The sequence below is a fragment of the Myotis myotis genome, unplaced genomic scaffold (assembly GCF_014108235.1).
Source record: "Myotis myotis isolate mMyoMyo1 unplaced genomic scaffold, mMyoMyo1.p scaffold_m19_p_6, whole genome shotgun sequence".
Taxonomy (NCBI): Eukaryota; Metazoa; Chordata; class Mammalia; order Chiroptera; family Vespertilionidae; genus Myotis; species Myotis myotis.
Window position 1 is genome coordinate 34,738,452 of NW_023416368.1, and position 24,295 is coordinate 34,762,746.

General features: G+C 54.0%; 1 protein-coding gene across 1 annotated transcript in view; it reads left to right on the forward strand.

The window, feature by feature from the left end:
- FSTL4 (follistatin like 4) overlaps window positions 1–24,295 on the forward strand; it is a 327,280-nt gene that overhangs the window by 276,931 nt on the left and 26,054 nt on the right. Inside the window, exons 7-8 of the mRNA XM_036314191.1 lie at window positions 3,307–3,473; window positions 17,104–17,224. Coding sequence (XP_036170084.1) covers window positions 3,307–3,473; window positions 17,104–17,224 — 288 coding nt within the window. The remainder of the gene's footprint in view (window positions 1–3,306; window positions 3,474–17,103; window positions 17,225–24,295) is intronic.

Consider the following 24,295-nt stretch of genomic DNA (forward strand, 5'->3'; position numbering starts at 1 on the left):
TGATTTGTTGATAGCCATTCTGATAGGTGTGAGGTGGTATCTCATTGTGGTTTTTAATTTGCATCTCCCTGATGATTAGTGATGCTGAGCATCCTTTCACATGTCTGTTGGCCATCTGTATGTCCTCTCTGGAGAAGTGTCTATTCAGGTCCTCTGCCCATTTTTTAATGAGGTTGTGTGTGTGTGTTTGTGTGTTTGGTGTAAGTTTTATGAATTCCTCATATATTTTGGATATTAACCCCTTAATGGATGCATCATTGGTGACTGTCTTCTCCCATTCAGTAGGTTGTCTTTTTGTTTTGTGGATGGTTCCTTTACTTTGCAAAAGCTGTTTAGTTTGATATAGTCCCATTTGTTTATTTTTTTGTTTCTCTTGCCCAAGAAAATATATCCAAAAAAATATTACTTAAGAGCAATGTCAGAGTTACTGCCTATGTTTTCTCCTGGAAGTTTTATGGTTTGGGTCTTACATACGTCTTTAATCCATTTTGAGTCTTTTCTTATATATGGTGTGAGAAAGCAGTCTAGTTTCTTTCTCTTTTTTTTTACACATTATCTGTCCAGTTTTCTCCACACCATTTATTGAGGAGACTGTCTTTGCCTCATTGTATATTCTTGTCTCCTGTGTCATAGATTAATTGGCCATATAAGTGATAACATATAGCACCTGACTTCTTCACAAGCCCCACTCACCAGCCATTGGGAGAAAAATGCACCTAAATATTCAATCCATTATGAAGCTGAGTCCGGGCTGATGATCATTTTTGCAGTCCACATAATTAATTCTCTACCTAAGAAAAACGCTTCGTGTTTCCAATTCCCCACCCCACCCCACGTCCCCAGCTGCTCCTCTATCTGGTTTCTGAGTGTGGATTTAAGCACCCTGCCATTCTCCACCACCTCCGGTTTCTGCTGCTGGGATCTCACCCCGCAACCCTAATCCTCCCCAGTTCCCTGTCAGCGGTCAGCCCTGGCTGAGCTCCTGGTCTGGGCTCTCGCAGCCTGGTGGATTTTGGAGTCTGAGGTTCCCTTGGTTCAGCCGCGCACCGCCCCCACTGGCACGATGCACCCCTCAAGGTCAGGAGGTCATTGCCTTTGGCCCAGATCTGGCCATTCAATGCAGCCCTCAGACACAGGGGTACAGAGCACCTCACAGCCCAGCCAGTGCCCAGGCAAGGACCTCTGGCTCCCTCCAGGTCACTCAGGAGTCCAGGGGGCTCTGGTGGATAATCTGAGGCTCTGGCTCTCACACCATGTGTAATCGCCCCAGGTGGGGAGGGGAGCAGGCCGGTTAGAGACAGTTCAGCCTCCTCTCACCTACACACTAGCAGGCACACTCTTTGCCCTTCCACAGTCTCCCTTGTGATTCCCACAATGCCCCGGGACGAGGATGGGGTATTCCATACCTGCTTACTTCTTCCATAGAGCACAGGGCCTCATGGGTTGTTGGGGGGACAGGGGGTGTTAATATACTTTTATTGATTTCAGAGAGGAAAAGAGAGGGAGAGAGAGGTAGAAACATCAATAATAAGAGAATCATTGATCAGCTGCCTCCTGCACGCTCCCTACTGTGGGCTGAGCCTGCAACCTGAGTATGTGCCTTGACCTGGTGGGCACTCAACCACTGGGCCACACCAGGCAAGGAATCCCATGAGGAAGAGGTACCTTGTTTATACTTGGAGAGAATCTGGGTTCTGAGCCCTAAGGGCCAGCACAGCACAGGGGAAGCTGGACAATTTTAGCAAATTCTCCTTATCTCTCCTCGCTCTGCCCTCTATCTCCAAAGCCGGGTTTTGCTACAGTGGGCTAGCGCCCTCTCTGCCCTGAGAAATAAGCTCATGACTCCAAGGCAGGAGGGCAGCACACAGAATGTGATTGAAGAGGGAATGTGAAATGCACCTTCGTTTGTGAAATATTACGCGGGTTGCATCTGCATCAATCACGTGCTGCTTATCTTTCCTCCTGCGGCTCCACCACCGGGAGCCACATTTGTCCTGTGTGTGACTGTCCCCTCTCCGCTGGCCTGTTGGCTCCTTTCCTTCTTTATTTCCACTTTCTCCATTTTGAATCCATCCGTCCAACAAGCATTGATTGAGCGCCTAGTATATACCTTGTTCCTCTCTGTGGGCCCAGGGCAGGGCCACTGAATGATTGTGGACGGGAAGGGCTTTGCTCCTCAGGTTCCTACCTGACTGCATCTGCTTTGCAGTGCATCGTGCACCTGTAGCTTCGCGCCTTCGCGCCTGTGGCTGTTTGGCTCGCCTTCCCCTCCCCTCTCCCACACACGCTGGCAGGAGGGTGTGAGCACAGATGTTCTGCCTGATCTCATCTCAAAAGTGTCCCACTGAGTCACACAGCTCCATCCCCAGCTCTCTGCCTTGCTCCACAGCTGTCAGACACCCCCAGGCCCTGATAGAGTCTCAGTCAGAGTAAAAAGGGCTCCCAGCATTTTTGCTGGCATCCCAGAATAAACACAGCTCCCCCTACCCCCCAACCCCCAAGCCAGCTGCCTCCCTCGGCTCATGCCGCCTCTGGCTGCTGCCCCAAGCCCCCTTGCCTTGCAGATTTGGGGGAGGCCGTCCAGCCAGCGGGCTAGTGACTCTCCCTCCAAGCCTGATCCCATTTTGGTTTTTGAACATCTGAGTCTGATTAATTGTTTCATAAATCCCAAGCATTTCAGAAAGCCTCTGGTTAAAGGGAAGTATTTTAGACCCTTCCCATTTGCCTGAAGAATGGCCAGTCTTCATGCCAGTTATCAAGTGTGAAATGGCAACGATTAATAATTTGTGCAGCCTAAAGTACACTTCAAAAAGTTAAAGGCTACCGTGCCTGGTGGCTGAGCAGAAATCCAAATCCAAGTTCAGAGAGTCCTCAGGCAGAAACAAACCTTCAAAGGTCAGCCAGTCCATTCCCCAGACTGCAGACAGCGCAACCTTTACGCTGCCCCCAGAAGAAGAGCTTGACTGCACCCAGCCGGGCCCAGACCTCGTGAGGCCCGAGGCCCCGGGAGCACATGGCAGGCGCTGCACGTCTGGCCCTGGTCTCTGTGGGATGGCCCACAGGGCAGGCAGCCCACATTCCGGCCACAGCCCAGATGGCTCCTCTGCACTCGCTGTGGTTCCTGGCCCGTTTTGGCCCACAGAGCCCTTTGATCATTTGGCATAAGTTGTGGCCCCTCTCCCAGGAGGTATGTCCGTCTGTATGTTCTGTCGGCACGTGGTGGACAAATGCCCGTTGCCCTCCAGCAACCTCGGCCCCTGCCCCACAGGAAATCCCCTGCACCTGACGGCCTTCTTCTCCCTGCAGAGGTGGTTCAGCTCAGCCTCGCCCCGGAGGAGAGGGTCAGCGTGGCCACAGTGACCGTGGGGCTGAGCACCGTGCTAACGTGTGCTGTCCGCGGAGACCTGCGACCACCCATCGTCTGGAAGCGCAACGGGCTCGCCCTGAACTTCCTGGATTTGGAAGACATCAACGTAAGTAACCTGGCTCTGACTTGGAGCTCAAACGTACGTCCAGGGGAAGTAACCTGTGCAAGACTGCGGCAGAGGCAGGGCCTGAGGGTTCTCTGCTGCCACCCACATTTGGTACCTTCCAACCTGTTGTCAGACACCTGGAGGTACTGGAAAACCCAAGCCCCACCACATGCAGAGGCAGGGTGTGTGGTGGCTGTGAGCCTGCCAGCCAGGCCCAGAAGGGAACGGGGAAGCCAGGGGGCAGGGCAGGAGGTCCTTGTTACAGGCCAAAGCGGCTAAGGCCAGGAGGTGGGCGTGAGGATGGGATGTGAGAGGAGGGGGCTGTGTATCAAGCCCACTGCTCAGAGGGAGGGACCACAGTCCAACAGAGAACATGCCAGAGGGCTCCCAGGGAGAACATCTGGGTGAGGTCCCCTGGGTGGTGGAGGAGAAACTCCGGGCCTAAAGCTGGGAAGAATATAGACAGCTGGACATGGGGAAGAGGGATTCCCTGTGGAGGGCAGAGGTGAGCTCCTGGGCTGGGTTGGCTGGAGGACAGAGGCCAGGTGATGAGGGAAAGAAAATTAGGTCCAGCCAGAGGGGCCTGCCCTGGGGCCTTGCTTATGGAGTGGGAAATGCGGGGGTGATGCGTTGAGTGGGAGAGCCCTGAGCTCACACAGCCTATCATGACCAACAGGAGAACGTCTGCACGCTGAGGGCCCAGGCAGCCTGGGCTGGGGTCCCAGCGTCCCCCACACTGCCTGTAGCACTTAAGCAATTTCTTAAACAGCTGATCCTCAATGAATTAATTTATTAGAAAAGCAACATCAATGGTACCTCCCTTCTACTGGACTTGAGAAATACAGGGATTCATTCAAGAATATTTATTGGTTCTGGTTTGGCTCAATGGTTGAAAGGATTTCCCAGAAGTTCGTGTGAGAGGACAGAATGATGTCACCAAGCAAGATGCTGCCAGGTCAGCAGGTACAGAAACAGGGGGCAGCCCTGGTCTGGGCGCAGGACAGGTCAACTGGCTCAGAATCCAGAGAAGGAGGACCGGTGGGATGTGTGGCCAGTTCCCGCTAACAGTGCTAAGATGCTGGGGGAGGTGCTGGGGCAGAGGGTGTCGGCCTGGTCTGTGTGATCCAAGAGTTGGACTATCACAAAGGCCCAGGGAGCACCCCAAAAAGAAACCAATTTTAGCTCCTTAGCTGGAACACCATTCCAGCCACAGCCCTGCCTCTCGATGGAGTGAGCCATCAGAGGAGGCAGTGAGCTCCCCAACCCTAGAGACATGCATGTGCATGCAGGACCGTGATTAGCAATACTGGTGGCCACAAGAGGGCAGCTAAACCCCACACCCTTGACGTCTGCTTTATGGGGAGAGGCCCAGTACAGAATCCTGCAGGAATCCTCGAATGGGATTCTTGCTGCACCTGGAAATCGTGTGGGAAGCAGAGAAAAGAGGGGCCATCCTGGAGAGCCACTCTGGGCAGAGCTGGCAGGAGGGCCCTTCCCCAGTCACACTGGGCAGGACGTTTCCTTGTGGTTGCCTCATAGGCTGTATTCCACCCGTATCTGAATGTCAGTGCCAGCACAAACCGGTGGGTGTTGACGCCAGATGCTGATGGGCAGTCTTCTGATCCTAAGGAGCCCAGAGCGTGTCTGGGATCTTAGCAAGGGAAGGTAGTGTCCTGGGGTGCATGTGTGTGTATGTCGGGGGTGCACGTTTGTATGTACAAGAGCTGTCAAGGTGGGCATCAGCTCTTAGCCATGTGTGGCCAGTGGTCAGTGGTTCAGAACCAGAACACGTCTGCCTGTGTTTGTCTAGACATCCATGGGCCTTGCTTGATGCTCTATTTAAAGACACCAGAAGTAAAGGCTGAGGCAGAACTCCTCTTAATGCACTTGCCATCAGTTAATTAAATTACTTGGAGTGTGTTTCCCTCCCTTAAACATGCCTCCAGCACCAACTCAATTGCATTTTTACTTTGCACAGTGAGGTTAGCAATTTGGGTAATTGTGGGTGCAACTGGAGATTAATGGCCTCTCGTTACCTCCCAGGAAGCACTTGCTGCTCGTGGTCAAGTCAGCAGCCCACACACAGGCAGGGCTCTGAGCTTCTCAGAAACCCCCACGTGAGGATGCAGGGCAGCACCAGCCCCATGGGGGTCCTCGGGCCTGATGCATGCAACCACATTCTACACACACAAACACACACAAGTACACAATACATACACATAACACACAAAAAACACCACATACATACACATACACACAACACATATACATACACATACACACACCTATTCACACATACACATATGTCCATTCAGGTGTATGTGGCTCCCCTGCCTTAGAAAGAGGAAGGAGGCAACACAGCCTGTCGGTGAAGGGCACAGACTCTGGGAGGTCAAAGGTACCTGGGTTTAAGTCTCAGCTCTGCCGCTTACTAGTTGAGTGACCTTGGAAAGGCCACTTGACTCCTTAAGCCTCAGTTTCTTCCTCTATGAAATGGGTATGAATAATAGTCACTGCCTCATAGGGTTGCAGTGCAGATTAAATGAGAAGATACATGTGACCTTCTTGGCACAAGTGTTCCGTGCTATTATCCCTCTCATTATCATCATCATCATCATTATTATTACTATTACTACTACTGCTGCTGTTGCCAAACAACACCTTGCATCCTGAGTCCCCAACAAGCAGCCAGCAGAAGCCTGCGGCTCCCCAGTCAGGCAGCTATGACCCTGGGCTGCCCCTGCTGCCTGTCCTTGAGACAGGACAACACCATCCATGTCAGTCTCGTTTCATGCAGGGAGACGGACAATGACCAGCCACCTCCTGCAGGTCCAGAGCTGTTGGGTGAGCTGTGTGACTGCTCTGGGCCTGAGGGGACCGGGGGATGAGGATGTCCTCCCTGCGGGGACATTTTTAGGCTGAATGTGGGACATGACTAGCCAGGTGCCCACACAGCAGGTGATCGTAGGAGCAGTCCCCGTCTGGGGACAATGAGGACAGCAGCCCTGGGAAGAAATCAGCTGTAGGGGGAACAACCAAACCCTCTGGTTTCACGGGGTATTTTTGAAGTGGTCGGGGGAGAACAGCCCAGAAGGGCAGCCCTGACGGGGCAAAGATCAGGGATTGAATAGCTCCTAGAGACTCTCAGCATACAGCGTGCCAGTGCCCGCCCCGCCCCCTGCAGTCAGAGATGGAATACTATCCCCCGCGTGGTAATTAGCGCCGGGCACGGAACACTGCGCAGACCAGGAAGCTGATCAGCCTACAAAACCCAAGGCGGGAGCGGGGCGAGCACGGGGAGGTGCGGGCCTCCTTGTTTTGTCACTCGCATGAGACATCTTGATTGGCAACAAAATATTAATCACTTTTTCACTACTCTCTTAATGAGACGCTTTCATGGGCAACAAAATATTAATTTGTCTTGTCTTATCTGTTAAGAATTCTGTTAAATGAATTCACTCACAGGGCCATTACAGAATGCCATCCTAATGACACATGTAATTAAACTTTTCTGACTTGCAAACATCAAGGCTGCCTCGAGCATCAGAATAATATTTGATTAGAAAGTAAATGTACCCTCTAGCCCAGAGCTGAGTGGGAAGGAGCCTCACGGATTCCCCAGCGAGCAGTGTCGCTGTCACAGCGTTCATGAGTCCCGGGTGTGTGTGTGTGTGTGTGTGTGTGTGTGTGGCCGTCCAGATGGTGCACGTGCAGAGTCATCCTCTGGACTCACTTACTATGAACTGGTGAATCCAAGGCCTGTGCTAGAGCGTAGAGCAAAGACACCCTGGGCCTCGAGGGGGCTGAGACATCAAAAGGCAGAATTACAGGTTCCATGTTACAAGGAGGGAGCCAGCTCTGGGGGCCGGAGGAAGGTGAAGCTCTGGTCCAAGTTCAGGGGACAGGGATAAGCAAGAGAGGAGTCTGGATGGGGGGCTGGGGCCGGAACATGACAGGCTTGAATATTAACATAAAGGATCTTGGCTGTTCCCTTAGGCAGTGGGATTCGTAGATCTTAAATTGGGGAGTGACACGGTCAAATGTCTGTTTGACCATGAGCCTCTTCCAGCCTAAGATTAAACATGCACCCAAGGAGGACCCCAAATAAGTGGGACCCAAAAATGAGGGGGACCCTGATCATGCTCCGGGAGGTGTGAGAGGAGAGGGGTTAGGGGTCTTCCTCCCCAGTAGTGCATTCAGAGTGGGGCAGTGCCCCAGGCTGCCCGGAAGTTCAGGCAGGACCTGGTGTGCCACCTGAGGATGCCTGAGCCAACCCCCCGCCCCCCGCCCCTTGGCAGGAGGCCCCAGCTTGCATGAGAGACCTCTGCCTCAGCCACACCGGGAAAAACACCGCCCCCCAGCAGGGCAGCATCAGGGACCGAGAGTGCAAGGCCCAGAGACAGGCGCTCCCAGCAGAAGGTGCAGCGGGAACACACTGTGGCCGCTGGCAGTGGTCTCTGGATTTTGACGCCTTTTTCTGTTTGTTCCATCAGAAATCAATAGTTTCTGCTCCCACACCTACGCACGCGAACAAAGCCTGCCTGTACTGTGTTTGCTTCCTGGCCGGCTGCCATGGTTCCTTTACTGAGGCAGTCATGGGTCTGGGCGGCTTCAGACTGGCCCTGCGGCCTCCCGCTTTAGCTTTCAGGACATGACCCATTGCCCCCACTTCCGAAGCTACATGGGGGCAAGGCCATGGCACCTCCCATGGCACCTCCCAGAGCTGGAGCCCGAGCTCAAGGCTGCCGTCCAGGAGTGGGCCTGAGCTGGCGTCTGACGGAGGATAGACCCTCACCCCACAGTGGCCCTGGCCCTGCTCTGTTCAGACAGCACAATGTCGGGTGCGGAGGGCACTCCGTCCCAGGGCCTCAGCCAGATCCCCGTGGGCTTAGCTTATCATCAGGAAGAATTCTGCCTTAGGAGCTACCGAGGCACCCGTCACTGCAGGCACCCAAGCGGAAAGGGGACCAGCTGGGTAGCCTCGAGGACTCTCCCAGCCCTGAAGTCAGACTGCCTGAGAGAAGGAGCGTGCTTGGGGGGCAGGGGCCTGTCAGACACAGGAGTCCTGCACATAAGCCAGGAACACCCCGATCCCACCCAGGCACCCACTTTTTCGCCTGGACCACAGAGCCCTGACTTTCCCCCAGAGCTGCCCCTGCAGCCCCTGTCTCCTGAAGGCTCAGAGCCAGGCTTTGGGGACCAGGGTGAGGGCCCATCTCAGAGGCAGATCCATAGGCCGCTCCCCTCCCCTGGCCTCCATCCTAGGGGTCCTGGGGGTCCCGGGGGAGAGGCTGCCTCCCTTTCTGCAGAAACTGAACATGCAATCCATGCTAGGCCTCAGTCCTCCATCCAGGACAAAGATACAGCAGCCACTCGGGGTGCAGTGAAGTGACTGTCCCCAAAGCCAGTTGCACATCCTGCCTCAGCAAGGTCACCTGCCGTCCCTCATAACTGCCTCTCTCACGGTCCCTTACGATCCTCCGGGACAGGAGAGCTGCTAATGAGGAGAACAGAAGCAGGGAGAGGACATCCCAAAGTCACAGAAACAGCTGACCCCTTGCTGCTGCTTCCACGCTTAGTATCGGCAGCTCCGCGTCCAGGGGGCCAGGGGCCATGCTGCTTTTTGTACGAGAAGCATCTCATGTAACACTCACCGAAACGCCATGAGGCAAGCGGGGTTATGTAACTCACAGGGGCCAGGGACTTGCCAGGGCCCACAGCCAACCTGCACACCCAGCCGGAGCTCTGAGTTCCTCACTCTTGGGACATGACCCGCAGCACCCAGCCTTGCCAAGGCCTCGCTCTGGGGCCAGCTGGGCTGCCTCCTGCTCCAGCAGTGACTACTGCAGTGCCCAGGCCCCTGGGATGTGTCCCTGCAGATACAGGCTCATGTGTCTCCGTAGCCTTTGGCCTCTCCCCAGCCAGGAGGGGAGCAGAAGGCTGAGACCTGCACCTGGGATCGTTTGGCTGGGATATTCTCAGGGAGAGGCAACATTTTTCTATTGTATTCTTTAAAAAAAAAAAAACTAAAAAGGAAACCCCGCCTACAGCAAATCTAGCATATTTCAAATGACTTGAAAGAGCCACTCTTTTTTTATTGGGTTATTTTTTTTTTCCGTCTTTCACCAAATCTTGCTTTTTGGGGCTTTCAGATGTCGGCAGGCGAAGCTCAGTGATAAAAGCAGAAAAACAAAACCCTTTAGAGGGAAGTATTCATGGCCGTGTTTGAAGGATGTGTTAAAGGCTCGCTTTTTTCCAGGCCTAAATGGTGTAAAACCAGGAACAAATAGCTCTAATGAAGCATGTGCTCACAGCCAGCTCCTCTTTGGAAGTGAATTAGTAAAAAGACCAAAGAGAATGATTTAGGAGCTCATGACTCATTTAATTTTTATTGTCTTTATATGAACCAGTCACGAATCCATTGTAAAGAGATGAGAGGCGTTTGATCAACATGGAGAGCTGTTTGCAGCACGATAGACAGTGGTTGTAGGTTCTGCATTAAAATAATCTCATTAAACACTTGGGTACCTTTTGTTTTAAAGTCTTGGGGGAAAAAACACTGTACTTAAGACACTGAAAGGCTTCGGCCAGCTCTCTCTGGCTGGTGTCAGAAACCCTGGCTGCCGGTGACCACCTGGTCCCTTAGAACTTTGGGTGAGTGCAAGCCCCTGGGAGTGCTGGCCAGAGCTCTAAAGACACAGGGGCCAGGCCCGTGGTCCACCAGCCTGTGCAACTCCTGGGGAGGGCTCTGCCCCTCCAGGTACCTCCGCTGGCCTTTGCTTTCTCAGTGGCTCCCTCGGGCCACCGCTCTTCCCTCTGTCACTGGCTTCAAGGCTCCCCCTGTGCTCAGTGACCACTTCTGGCCCCATCTCAAAGGTACAGGGTCCCTCAGGAAAGTTGTGATCCAGCTCCTAGACCCTGAATGCAGAGCCCCAGGCCATACTGAGCACCTGCCAAGCCTGGCTGTCCTCCCAGCCCCAGCAGGGCAGCCACACTCAGCCTGTTTTCGGGATTTACCTGTTTCGAACAGTGCTGCAGTAAGCACCCTTACACTCCTCTTTGCACGTCTGCGTAAGTAGGTCTGTTCTTCAAAGTAGAAAGACTACATATAGGGTGGGCACGTTTGGGGGCTTTTGTTTGTTTGTTTTTAATATATTTTTTAGATTTATTTGAGAGAGGGAGAGAGAGAGAGCGAGAGAGAGAGAGAGAGAGAGAGAGAGAGAGAGACTAATGATGAAAGAGAATCATTGATCGACTGCCTCCTGCACGCCCCCCACTGGAGATCAAGCCCCTAACCTGGGCATGTGCCCTGACTGGGTTTTGATGGATGTTGTCAAATTTTCCCCCCAAAAGCCTACACTAAGTTACACTCCCTCCAACGGTGTATAAGAGTTTTAAACGCCGTATCAGGCAAAATTTCCTGATTGCAAGCCTTCTCGGTCCCTGAAATGAGCTGTGGAAGGAAATTTAATTAAATCCTCCCTGGGGTGTTTCAAGGACAGCACGAATGGCAGCCGCTGTTGTTGTGAATATGGTCCAGCGTAGAGAAGCTGGTGCCCTCCGTAAGGTCCTCTCAGCCTGGGGTTCACGATCCATGCAGCTCTGAGGGCGTGTTGCACTTTGCCCAGATGCAGGCAGCAGGCTCTAGCGGTCTGGACTTCAGTCTAGTGCCTGAGTCCCTCCCCCGCCCCAGCTGGCCATGCAGGGTTGATGGGCTAACCACCCAAAGCCCTGTTCAGGGGCTCAAGCCTGCAACTCGGGCCCCATGAGCTGCCACTCCCCACACGATGCTCTGGAGTCCTGGCCAGTCAAAAGGTGTCTGCCCTCTGGCCTCTGAGGACGAGCTGGGGGCTCAGAGCTGTCTCGAGTGTGAGCCTTCTGCTGCAGGTGCCCAGACACCTGTGTGTACTCAGGCACTCAAGTGTGTGCCCAGGACAGATGCTCAGCATCCACACCGCTGGGTCACAATTGCCCTGTTTGAATTTTGGTGCCAACTACAAAGTGAGAGACAGCATTCCATGCAAGGCCACCCTCACTCTGACAAGTTTGGAGAGTTCCCAAAGCTACCTTCAGACTCCATCGTTTGCTAGGACTCACAGAACTCTTTGAGGGCCGTTACACTCGCGGTGACAGTTCATGACAGGGAAAGACGACAGATTAAGATCTGCTGAGGGGAGACACCCCTGGGCAGAGTCCAAGAGGGTCCACATGTGAGCTCCCGTTGTCCCCTCCCCTGGAGTCGTGGACATGTTATTTTCCCAGCATCAACATGTGACAGTATCCGCAGAGTCCTGCCAGCCAGGGAAACTCACACAACCCTGGTGTCCCAAGGTCACTCACATATGCCCACGTGGCTGACCTCTGGTATCCAGCCCTTGGGGAGGCAGAACTAATGCCACTTGGCCCAGAGCCCCCACCACATTGTTAGACTGTCCGGTGGAGAAAGCTCCCAGGCCAACCAAGGCCCAGAGAGCACCTCCCAGGAGCTGAGGACACAGGCCAGACCTCTCTTTAGGTGATGTTACTCCACCACCCTCCCCTTCAGGGCTCCCCAAGAGACAGCACACATGGCTGACACACCTCCATTCACTCGGCAAATACTAACTGAGCACCACTTACGCACCAGGCACCATGCCACACAGCAGGGACCGTCGAGTGCTGCACAGGAAGATGAAGGGCCTCCCCTTGACACTCAGTCACGGGGAGACTGGCCACATAAACCCGTCAGCCAGCAACCACACGCTCCCTGCATTCCCGGGGAAGCCAGGAGTCCTCCCCGGGGGCCTGCTCTCATGCCTCTGGCTCCCTCTCCTGGGCCTGGAGATGGGCAGGAGGACAGACCCACTGAAAGTGACTGTCCATGGCAGCCCTCCCATGGAGACTCAGCAGCTACTCAGGGATCATTTCAAGTTGCAGGGACTTTCTAAAGAGGACTCTGAGCAAGAGGACTGGTTCTGCAGAGCAGCAAGTCTGTCCTCCCTGGGGCTGGAAAGGAGTGGCCAGCAGGGGAGCCCGAGTGTGGATCAGAATGGTCAGCTGTGGAGGGCCAGTGGGTTGGAACGAGCGTGCGCATGCTCAGGTTGACTGCGTGCGTCCACGTGGGTGTTTGCGTGTGTCCACATGGGTGTTTGCGTGCGCCCACCAAGGATGCGTCTGGTCCTTGCTTGTGTGAATACAAACATCTCTGAGGACCGGCCATCGCCAAGGAGCTGCTGTCACTCGATGTTTGGGTCCACGACGCTGAAATGTCTGTGCAGGTGGGAAGCTCAGGTTAGTGTACCTCTGGGAGCCAGGACTTAACCAGCGTGGAGGCAAAGACCACCTCCTTCACTCCATCTCCCCCAAAGAGAGCTGAGGTGCCCCAGAGAAGGGCAGGGTTGGAAAAGCTCTAAAACAAAATGTTTCCAAACTGAGTTTTAACGTGTAGCCGTGACAGTGTCATTAACCCAAACTCTGGGACCACGCTGGAGTCCTTGTGCTGAACACCCAGTCACTCGGTATGCAGCACGGACGGCTCATTTCCGTGTCACTTAGACCGACTCCCATGCGTCACTATGACAACACCCCTTCCTCTCGCCTCTGCTTAAATATAGTTTAATACTTAAGTCTCATTTAATTGCTTCCTTTATTAAGGGCAGATACTTAGAAAATAGCTTTTTAAAAGGCAAAAGCCAAGTCTTTAAGTAAAATTGTCTCTTTCCCGAAGATGGATGTGCATCAATACAAAGAATGGTCTAATCTGGCATCTGTTTATTGCTAGAAAGAACCTTGATTTTGCTAATACATTTCTATGCACCAGAACTAAAAAAAAAAAAAAAAAAAAAAAGCCATCCATAAAAAGACAATTACAGAGATGCAATCAAGCACTGATGGCCATGTGCAGACATATCTCAGAGAGCATGCAGGAGAGGAGGGCTTGCAGGTTCAGTTTTATATAGCTTCTTATAAATCAATTTTTAAAGTAATTTCCTCACATCCAATGAGGTAAATTTGATTTCTGTAGTCAGTATTCATGTTCCAGAAAACAATATGCACTTTGTTCCATAATTACACGATGCCTATTATTTCAGCCTAGAGACATTATTTTATTACAGAGCCAGGTTCTTCCCAGAGCCCAAATCACGGCCTGGTAATGAGTGAGGTGCTTGAAGCGGAGCCCCATGCACCCAGCAGCCCCGCGTGTCCTTGGAGAGCAGACACACACCCCTCGGCGCTGACTGAGCACCCACATCTGCCTCCGCTCCGGGAGCAGCGAGGAGAAGCGGACAGAGAGGTTACAGGGCTTCGTTAGCGGCTCGCCAGGAATCACCGTGGAGTCCAGGATGGGCTCACGTACATCCCGTCTCTGCCTCCTGCTCTGAGTCGAGCCTTCTCTCCAGTCAGTATCAGTGAGCCCTGGCCTGAGGGATGCGTGGAGGAGACAGGGCGGGAGGCAGGGGCGAGATGGAGCCCAGTTCTCAGCCTTTCCACCCCACCACCTCGTTTTGACCCATGTACTGGCGATATTTGGGTGGATGGATGGGAGGTGGGCTCCTTGGTAGTCAAACCCAAGGAGCCAGAAGGCAGTCCCTGCAGGAATCCTAGCCCACGCTGCACAGTCCGCTCAGCGATGCCGGCCCTGCGCGAGGTGCTGGAGACACAGCTGCAGAGCCCCTGCCCGCCCTGTGGAGCTCACATTCCCGCGGGGGATTGGGGAGGGGCACAGACTGCAGACCAGGCAAATTCGAACAACAGTGTAAACGTAACAAGTGCCAATAGAGAAATACGGCAGGAAGGAAGACAGGGGCCTGGGAGGGGGTGCAGAAAGGGTGGCAGGTAACATTTGAGCAGACCTGAAGGCAGGAGCAGGCCAGGCTGATGGGCTGCTTTTGGGAAAGAGGGCGCAGCAAGTAGGAAGCTCCTGAGGAGACAGGATGCCCGGCATGTTAGAGGCATGTTAGAGCAACAGCGAGGGCCCCTGCTGGAGTGGAGTGAGCAAGGAGAGGGGAAGGAGTTGGGCTGGGAGAGGGACAGGCAGATCATCCCTGCAGGCCCTTAGCTGAGGCTCTGGGCTAGGAGGGCATGTGGCTGCTGCGTGGAGGTCCCTGCCTCCCCCCAGAGGGAGATGGTGCCTTGGCCCCGGGGTGGCAGCGGAGGTGGTGAGAGGAGGTCAGATTGTGCTGTGAAGGAGGCAGGACTGGGCCGTCATTCTGTTTTATGGCTTCTGGTGTGTGTGGGGGGGGTGTCTGAGGCTTAAACAGGGCGATATATGTCACATTTCCTGGCACAGAATTAGCTTTTAAAGACTGTGGCATCACCCTACATGATCTGTGGGAACCTCGTCCTGGGGTACTTCTCAGCTGGGGAATGCTGTGGTCCTGTGACCACACAACCCCCAGGGAGGTGACAACAAGCACAGGGGGCACCAAGGGCCCTCCTGTGAGGAAGGGCTGTGGGGTCGAAGGCTCAGGAGGACAGTGTGGAGGGAAAATGAATTCCAGGGCCCGGGCACTGGGGCCGCCTGTGGGAGGGAGGTGCCCTGGAACCACCAGCTGAGGTGCTGAGGGGCTCCCCGGGCGGGCGGCGCTGCACCCAGCTTCCCAGCCCACTTTCAAGACGCCATCCCACCACGGGGCGCCAGCAAAATATACTTTCCTCCAGATTTAGGTTTTGACACAGGCAATCGCTTAGACCAGAAATATGTCAGCCCCAGAACTGACTAACCATTAACTTTTCATAAGCAACTCAGGTATGAACCCTTTATGACTCTGTTATGACACAGGACAAATCAGCTCTCTGCTGTTTTATTTTTATTATTGAAGCTTCCGCGAAGGGATGGGAGTGGGGCTTTCTGAGGCAGAGCAAATGTTTCAGAGAAAGTCACAGGGTGCCAGCAGCCTCTCCGGTGTGCGCTCCACTGGGGCGCTGGGGGCATTATTCCCTGAAAGCTGGCTGCATGTCCACCACCCACCCTCCGCCTCCGCCCTCACGGGGCCTCTCTCTGAGCCCGAACCCCCTCGTTGGGCTAGTTCATTGGCCAGAAGCATCTTTAAAGGACTCGTGAGGGTTGTGGCCGGGCCCCCTGGAGGGGGAGCAAGACAGAGGGTCAGTGATTCGAGGAGCAGGGGCACGATAGGAACAGGACCGGGAGCTGCCGTGTGGCTGCCCTTGGACAGCCCTTGGCCCACTGCCTGTGGCCTGTCCTCCCTCCCGCCACAGGCTGCTTCTGTGGAAAGGCCGGGGAATGGCAGGAGGGACGGGTGGTGTTGGCTCCAGGGAGTCAATGGGGTTTTGCATCTTCTGTTAATAATGACAAGAGGAGTAACATCCCCACGTATGTCACAGTCCCCACAATGGAAAACGTATTCCCAGACACTTTCCCTCGTGAGGCAGGCAGGGTACAACTTACAGGTGCAGGCACCCGGGCCAGAGGGATGAGGGAACGTGCGGTCCATGGCAGAGTTCAAGCTAAAACCTGAGTCTCCGTGTCCCAGCGCCGGGCCCATCCCTTCACAACCGGCACAGCACGGCCCTGTTCCTAACCAGTGAGCCAAGCCCTCCTCAGTCTCGTCAGCTCTGAGAACCACACTTCAGAGATGTCTGGTAGCTAGAGCCAAACCTGATGAGGGGTCCCCCTGAAACGCCGGGTAACTCTGTCTCCCAGCCTGTCTGCAGTGGGGCTGGACAGGGCCAGCATTGGGCATGGTTCTGCTAGAGAACACGGCTAACAGAAAAGGCCCTGGGGGAGAGCTTTGGGCCCAAGCGCCCACAGGGGCCTCTGACCAGCCAACAGCCCCTCCCACCCACCCCTCCCCTGCACACTAGCCCAGTGGGAACCCACACTGTGAGCGGCAGGGTCACAGGGACAAGGCTTACTGAGCGGCATCCCATGGACCACACACACACACACACACATCAATCACACCCGCGTCAGCCCTCCTGCTCTCTTTATGCCCTGCCCTTTGTTGCTGCTTGCCCCATTCTCCTGAGAGTTTTATTTCTTTTCTCTGGGTTTTCCAGACCTCTGACAGCTGCCTGAAACTATTTTGGTATCAAGGTGGGATCTAAACCCGTGGTGAGCGAAGCCCAGCCCACAGGCCACATCTGCCCACTGCCTATTGATTTACATAAAATGTCATTGGAATATACGGCACTGCTTGATTTGTGTATCGTTCTGGCTGTTTTTGTGCCACAAGGCAGGGCTGAGTAGTTGACAGGAACTCTGTGGCCCACAGAGCCAAAACTTTCTTAAAGTCTGGCCCTTTAAGAAGAAGTTTGCCTACACTAAACACGGCGCCCTCCGAACAGGTGGGCAGGAGCCAGGAAACCCGCCAATAAACAGCAGGGCAGGTGAGCCCAGTGGAAACTGAGAGGGAGCTTGCTGGGGAAGGGTTCGAGCACGGCCTCCCCGAAAAGGTGAGCAAGGCCTTACGTGGATATACGGCTCTGGGCAAGCAACAGGGGACAGCGATGCAGGTCCTGCAGCCCGAGCCTGCGCAGCCCCGCAGGCGGCTCTGTGAGCAAGGGGCCGGGTGGGAAGGGAAGTCTCAAAGCTGCAGCATTCCATTTCCCGAGAACGGGGAGCCCTGCCCGTCCTTCCCGAGCCACTCGGTAGAGAGGCCAACCGCGCTGCCTTCCTCGCCCCGCGCAGGACTTCGGAGAGGACGACTCGCTCTACATCACCAAGGTGACCACCGTCCACATGGGCAACTACACCTGCCACGCCGCCGGCCACGAGGAGCTGTTCCAGACCCACGTCCTGCAGGTGAATGGTTAGTAATGGCTCCATGCATGTCGTCCCCTCAAAGCGTTCCCCAGATGCTGCTCAGAACAACCCTCCCTCTCCTGTGGTCTGTCTCCTTAAAGAAACATCTGACCCCAAACACCCCATCTCGCTCATTGGTAAAGGGGGGCAATGGGAAAAGGGCAACGTCCGCCCACTAATTTTGGTGTCTGGCTTCACCCCAAGCCCTCTCTGAGGAAACGAATCCTGGTGTGTCACCCTCGGCAGCTGAGGCCCTCCAGGTGACAGGGCAACGGCCACTGCTGTGTGTGGCCTTGGCTCCGGTGAGAAGCAGACGCTGTCTGAAATCCACCACCGCTTCAGGCAGTGTGGACCCTGTCGCTTATCCAACTGGGAGGCACTGTTTCATCAACAGGCTGGTTCCCACCTCCCTCCCTCAGAAGCTCAACCAGCCTCAGCTGGGGCCAAGCCCAGCCCGAACCTGGGCAGGCCTGGGAGGCTGTGCTCCCCCCCACACCCCACCCCTACCCTCTTCCCTGGCTGTGCTTGTCTGGACTCCTGGGACCGGAAGAAATAACCCCTTTCAGGGACAGCATCAAGTTACAGCAGCCATGTTTTCTGAGCACTTGCTCTGGCCAGTCCTGTGCTTACACGTCACCTGGACGCTCCCAGTTGGTGTATTTTAACCCACGTATGGATGAGTCTCTAGGTGAGGTCACTTGCCTGGGCCACACCATGGGCAGGTAATGTTCTAGACCCAGGGCCCGTGCTCCGACCCCAACCTGGTTACACCAGCCATCAGAACAGCAAGCCACTGTCTCCCCACAGTGCTGTGGGGATCAGCACCCTGGGGAAATCAGACCCAGCTGGGCATCATTCCTACCACCTAGCAGGCCTGAGCAGGAGTTTGTGGGTCAGGGAATAGTGGAATGGTATAGATTCTATACTATAGAACAATGGTTCTCAACCTTGGCTGTACATTAGAATCACCTGGGAATCTTTTTAAAATCCTGATTTCTGGGCCTCATCCTCCCAAAATTCTGTTTCTTTGCCATGGGATGGGGCCACAACATTAGTAACAAAGAAACAGAATTTCCAGAGGATGAGGCCCAGAAATCAGGATTTTAAAAAGATCCCCAGGTGATTCTAATGTGCAGCCAAGGTTGAGAACCACTGGTATAGAAGCTCAAGCCAGCCCCACATCCTTTGAGCCAGCTGGTGTTCAGGGCTTCTGCTCTGAGATAAAGTGAGCAAGATGTCAAGAATGAGGTTCAATTTTGCTTCCCTCTGGGATCCATGGTGACAAGGCACTTAAGGACAACTGGGTGGGCTCAGTTTGCCTGTGCATTTACCCTATAGGATGTTTTAGGGACTTTTATACTCATGTGTTAAGCCGTATTTTATTAGTACCTCCCTTGAGCTGGGATGCACTTAATCCTTTTGGGGTTTGCGGCTGTGCTTGTTGGCTTGAATCCAGGCCTACGATGAAATCTCTGGCTTTCCCCGGAATAACCCAGGGCCTATTAGTTATAACACCCGCCGAGGGAGCCAGCCCAGCTGACGTGCAGGGGGCAGCAGGGTCTGGGCCTCTCCCCGGCAGGGGCAGGACCCGTGCTCCGCAGTGTGAAGAGGGCTTTCCGGCCTAAAACGGGCGCGGGTAAACGCACAGCACCGTGCTGGGGACGGTTTGGCTGCAGAAGAACGCCACGTGGTTTGCCCGGGGTCCCTGGGGTCCTCAGACAAGCCTGGAAACGGGAAATCAATCAATATCCCCAGAGCCTCAGCTCAGCCTTTCATTTCCTGCCCACACTTCACAAAGAACCATGGGCACAAAGAGAGGGCTTGAGCCTTGTCCTCCTCATTCCCTCCAAAGCAAGTCTGTGAGGAGGGAGGGGAGCCGCCTGCCTGTTACTGACAGGTGAGAGCCGGTACAGGCGAGCCTGGGTTTCCAGAGGAGACCGTGGTCTCAAACGCCTTCCTGCATGAAGTGGCCAGGCCGTGGTGCTAGGTGGGCCTTCTGCCCCGAGTCTCCCCAGAATTCTGAGACTCAGGATGCGGAGGAGCCGGTTCTGTCCTCCCTGTGCCGAATCACAGCAAGGCCCAGGCCCACACACGCTTGTGGTGGCGCTGGGCTCCAGGGAGTCAGGTGGGAGTGACTGTCCACCTGGCACTGGGGCGTGCTCTCCTCCCTCTACCTCCCGGGCCTCTGCTTCCCTCCCCCCACTCCCCACTGCCCCACTGGCCCAGCCAGTGCTCACCTCCCCTGAAGAGGCTGCTCCTGGCTCTGGGGGAGTCTAAACAGAGCAAAACCTCCCCACAGAGACCCAAAGAGAGGCCGTTTGAGATCCATTTCCTAATTGCTTAGAGATCCCAGGCTTCTCTTCCAGCCAAAGTACTCTCAGTGGAATTGGAGGAGGCATGCTGGGACCTCTTTATTTGTGATCAGTTTTCTCCCTCATTAAATGTAGAAAAGTGCTTGGCTGCATGACACCTGGGCTAGGCCAGTCAGGTGGCCCTAGCTCCCCAAGCCCCAAGGTCCCTGGGCTGCGCTGACTCCCAGGCACTTGGGATGGCATTTGGGGCCATTAACCAACCCCCTCATGGGAGCAACATGCTAACATAGGCCAACTGTGACCTCACAAGGACACAAGTCCACTGCCTGCTGACCTGGGAATACGACGAGAGGTGGTCAAAGTATTCCAGAAGTTAAGTTTGCTGTGCTGGACTGAGGGAAGTGCTTACTGGGTGGGGCGGTGGGAAGGTGTTGTTGAAAGTAGAGTGGCATGGAAGACACAATTCCAGTGGTAACCCTTGCTGGATATCTCCCGTGCACCATCCCTGTTTCAAAATGAGGAACCTGGGGCTCAGAGACAGCAAGTGATTTGCCCAGACCCCCCAGCCCTACAGTTAGTAAGTGCAGAACAGATCTTGACTCCAAAGCCCAGGCTCTTGACCCCTGACCTCCCCTCCTCGCCGGGGCGTGGTGTTGTTGCTATTGGAGAATCCAGATGTGGGGTGCAGGGGCAGGGGGACAGCAGGTCAATGTTGAGCTGCTGTGGGTGTTGCAGACCTGAAGGGGTTTGTTTTCCTGCGTGCATCACAGCCCAATAAGACGTGCACAGGAGTTAGTAGCAAAGAAAGGAAAGGTTTATTGAAGGAAGTAGCACCCAGCTCGGAGGCATGGATGAGCTAGTGTTCTAAAACCTGGTTCCCTGACGGCTTCTGGGGGATGGATTAGAGAGAGAAAAAATCGTTAATCATCGCAACTAAAGGAGTTAGGGTCGGGGGCCCACTGACAGGTCTGGGCTAAGGTAGGGGGTGGTTAGTATTGCATCTGGTCCTAATGTCAGCCATGGAGTTGTTCTGTCTGGTTATGCAAGAATGTGGTCAGTAGGGCCAATCCACCTTCATGGGTCTGGGGCTGAGGCAAAACTGAGGGCAAGGTGTTATCTTTAGTTTGACAGAAACTCTCTTCTCTTGATCAACAGAGTTGAGGCCTTGTTCTTTCCTTTAAATATTTATCAAATTGGTTGGGGCGACGTTGGTCAACATGAACATACAGGTTTCAGGTGTGGGTGTCTATGTTACAAGATCTGTCTATTGCACCGTGTGCCCACCACCCAAAGTCAGATCTTCTCCTGTCGCCTTATATTAGGACCCCCTTCTCCCCCACCCCCTTCCCTCTGGCAACCACCACACTGACCTGTACTCATGCGTTTCAGTTTTATATCCCACATATGAGTAAGTCATACTATAGTTCTTAGCTTTTTCTGACTTATTTCACTCAGCATACTGTTCTCAAGGTCCATTCATGTTGTTGCAAATGGTGCTATTTTGTCCTTTCTTATGCTGAGTAGTATTCCATTGTGTATATGTACTGCATCTTCTTTATCCAGTCCTCTATTGCAGGACACTTTGTTTGTTTCCATGTCTTGGCCACCGTGAATAATGCTAGAGTGAACACAGGGGTGCATGCATCTTTGCGAATACATGATTTCGAGTTTTTCAGGTGTGTTCCCAGGAGAGGGATTGCTGGGTCGTGTGGTAGCTCTGGTCTTTAATTTTTTGAGGAACTGCCAGAATACTTTCCATAGTGGTTATACCGGACTACATTCCCACCAGCAGTGAATGAGGGCTCCCTTTTTCCCCCACAGCCTCTCCAACACTTGTCATTGCTTATCTTGTTGATAATGGCCACTCTCACAGGGGTAAGGCGGTATCCATGGTAGTTTAGATTTGCATTTCCCTATTTGCCAGTGAGGTTGAACATTTTTTAGATATCTATTGGCTGTTCATATTTTCTTCTTGGGAGAGGTGTCTGTTCAGGTCCTTTCCCTACTTTTTGATTGGTTGCTTGTTTGGTGCAAGTTTTATGAGTTCTTTATATATTTTGGAAATTAAGCCTTTGTCGGTGTGCAGATATCATCTCCCGTCTGGCTGGCCGCCTCTTTGTTTTGTTGTCCGTTTATTTTGCTGAGCAGAAGCATTTTAGTTTGATACAGTCCCATTCATTTATTTGTGCCTTTACTTCCCTTGCCTTTGGGGTCACGTTCATATACTGTTCTCTATGACCATAAGGCTTTGTTCTTTAAGGCAGTTTGACGCTGACCAGAACCTAATTGTCCTGAGGGCTTAATGATGAGGAAGTGGTGGTGCAGTGTGTGCAAAGGTGGAGGGATCTGGTCAAAGGAGGCAGTGAGTCGTGCTGCGATGAGACTGGACAGAGCTGGCTTGAATTAAGGAAAAAGCCGTATTAAAGAAATGACGTTCCTGTACGGCTACAGGGGCTGCACACTGTGGGGAACGGGGCAGGAACCCTGCCTCATTCACTCATTCATCTCTGTCCCGGTGTTGAGCTTAGACCTGATCAGAAACAGCTGGCCAAGCGAGAATCTGAGCAAGGACCCCTGGCAGTGACTGTAAAGGCCCAGCCCCTGCCCCCAGCAGGACAGGAGCTGGGGGACTGCATGGCTGGGTGTCACCAGCTCCGGGTGGGGCTGAGCAGGTCACTGTGCAGACTCCCGGTGCTGCTCGGGTTGCCAGGAGGCTCTCAGAGGCGGGGGGCATGGGGAGCTTTGCAGGCTGTGGCCTGGTGCCAGCGGGTAACGTTCGGGCAGGAGGACCCGGGGAGGCTGAGAAGGCACTGCTGGTGCTCAGGCACGCAGAGCACTGTGTTTCTACGGAGTCCCCTGAGGAAAGGGTGGGAAGGCGGCAACATTCACCTGTGGGATTGGTTCCATCCCCCCACCCAAAGCTTGAATGATGGCCCTGAGCAGCTTGGGTAGAATTCGGTGCAATTGCCCAGCAGGGCTGCTGAGGTCCCTTTGGGTTCCCTTCAGGTGGCAGGTGGCCTGTGGCTTACTCTGAGGCAGTGCTCGGACGCACAGAGAGAGAGCAGTGTTCTCTGTGTGGTCCTCCAGCTGGGATCGCCTCAGAGGGTAGACAGGAAGGAGAGGAGGATGAAGGGAGGAGATGGGGGCGGGGCTCAGAAGATTCCACCAGAACAGCAGCTGTGCTGGGGAGTTTGTGTGTGGCCTGTGGGCCCATGAGACAGAGATGCCACTCCTGGGAACAGGAGCTGGGCTGGGGGCTGCTCCATCCTACGCCCAGGGCAGACCCAAGCTGCTAGCACCTCTGTCAAAGGGTCAAGACATGAACTCTGAGCCAGGCAGACCTAGTGCTGGTACTTCCTTGACATACAGTCTTAGGCTAGTAAACTTACCTGTAGGTGGGAATAATAATAACACATCCTGCCTCATAGGCCTGATGAGATATGATATATGGAAAAGCCTGATACAGATATAGTTCAAAGCCCATGGTAGGAGAAGATATGGGGGAGATTTGGGGTTGTCTCAAGCCCTATTTTACTGTAGTTGGAGGACACAGGTCTGAGCTAGTGGCTCCTCAGAGAGCCTCCAACCCATTATACAGATGGGAAAATCATGACCCACAGAAATTTGCCAAATGAGGAATAAAATATAGACTTCTCTCTGGAGCTGCCTCACTCCCTGGTGGCAAGAGCAGGGCCCCCATATACAGGCTGGGCCACCATCTTCTGAAGCTCTCCCTCGTGACTTGGCCTTGACCTGGGTGGCTAAAGGAATCCCTTCCAGGAAACTACTGCCTCTCTTAAATTATTAGTATTACTTCCCCATAGACCAGGCCTCCCAGGGATGAGGCCCAAACACTGACATGATTTATAACTTCATGCAAACCTCCTGCATTGCTTTCATCAGAAGGAGCAGGAACTCCAGACATAAACGATTAATCCATTAAATTAAAAACACCCCCGACCTCCCCACCATTCAGACACGTAGCAATTCATCCCCCAAAGCCGCAATCATCACCTCCCGCGTCTGTTGACGTCTCCCACGCGGTGCTTTCGTGACTGTGCCTCTTACTCGGGACACGTTCGTGCTCCTTCCAGCTCGGGAGTGACCGATGCTTCCCAAAGAACGCGGGCCTTTGTGTCATGATTTCAACATTTTCACGGGAAGGCTTGGCAAACTTTTAAATGAAGGTGTTTACACAGGACATATGAATCTCAAATGATTTTTAGTGCACAAATTACACCAAAGAAGAGGGGAGGTACGGGCCCCCCCCAAAAAAAAAACAACAAAAACAGTCGGGTCCTTGCCTTGTTGTTGGCAGAAAGCTGATTCTCCCCCCGCCCCCCTTAGGGCAGGCAGGATGCTTTCTCCGTAGCATCTGACAGGGTCCCGTCCAAGTGGGGCCCAAGGGCACCAGGTCTTTGAGGCCTCCCTGCCCGGGGCTCTCTTCGGCTCTGCCTGTCCTGATCAATTATTTGATCAGACCTAACACTCAGACAACTCCAGTCTGCTCCTCGCCGCCCTCCCTCCCCCGCAGCCCAAGGTGAGTGGCCACGAGTGCGATCTTGTGCACTGACCCCGTAAGAGGGCGCCTGGGTTTCTAGCAGACCCCCGTTTCCCTGGCAGACAGCCTTCCCGTGGACCTTCACAGCCGGATGTTATGTGGGCTTCTCTCCCTAGCTCTGCTGCTCTGTGCTGGGGGCCCCACGTGGAGCTAAGACCCCGTGCTCCTCAGGGGGAACTTTTGCAGCTGAGATACCCCCAGAGTC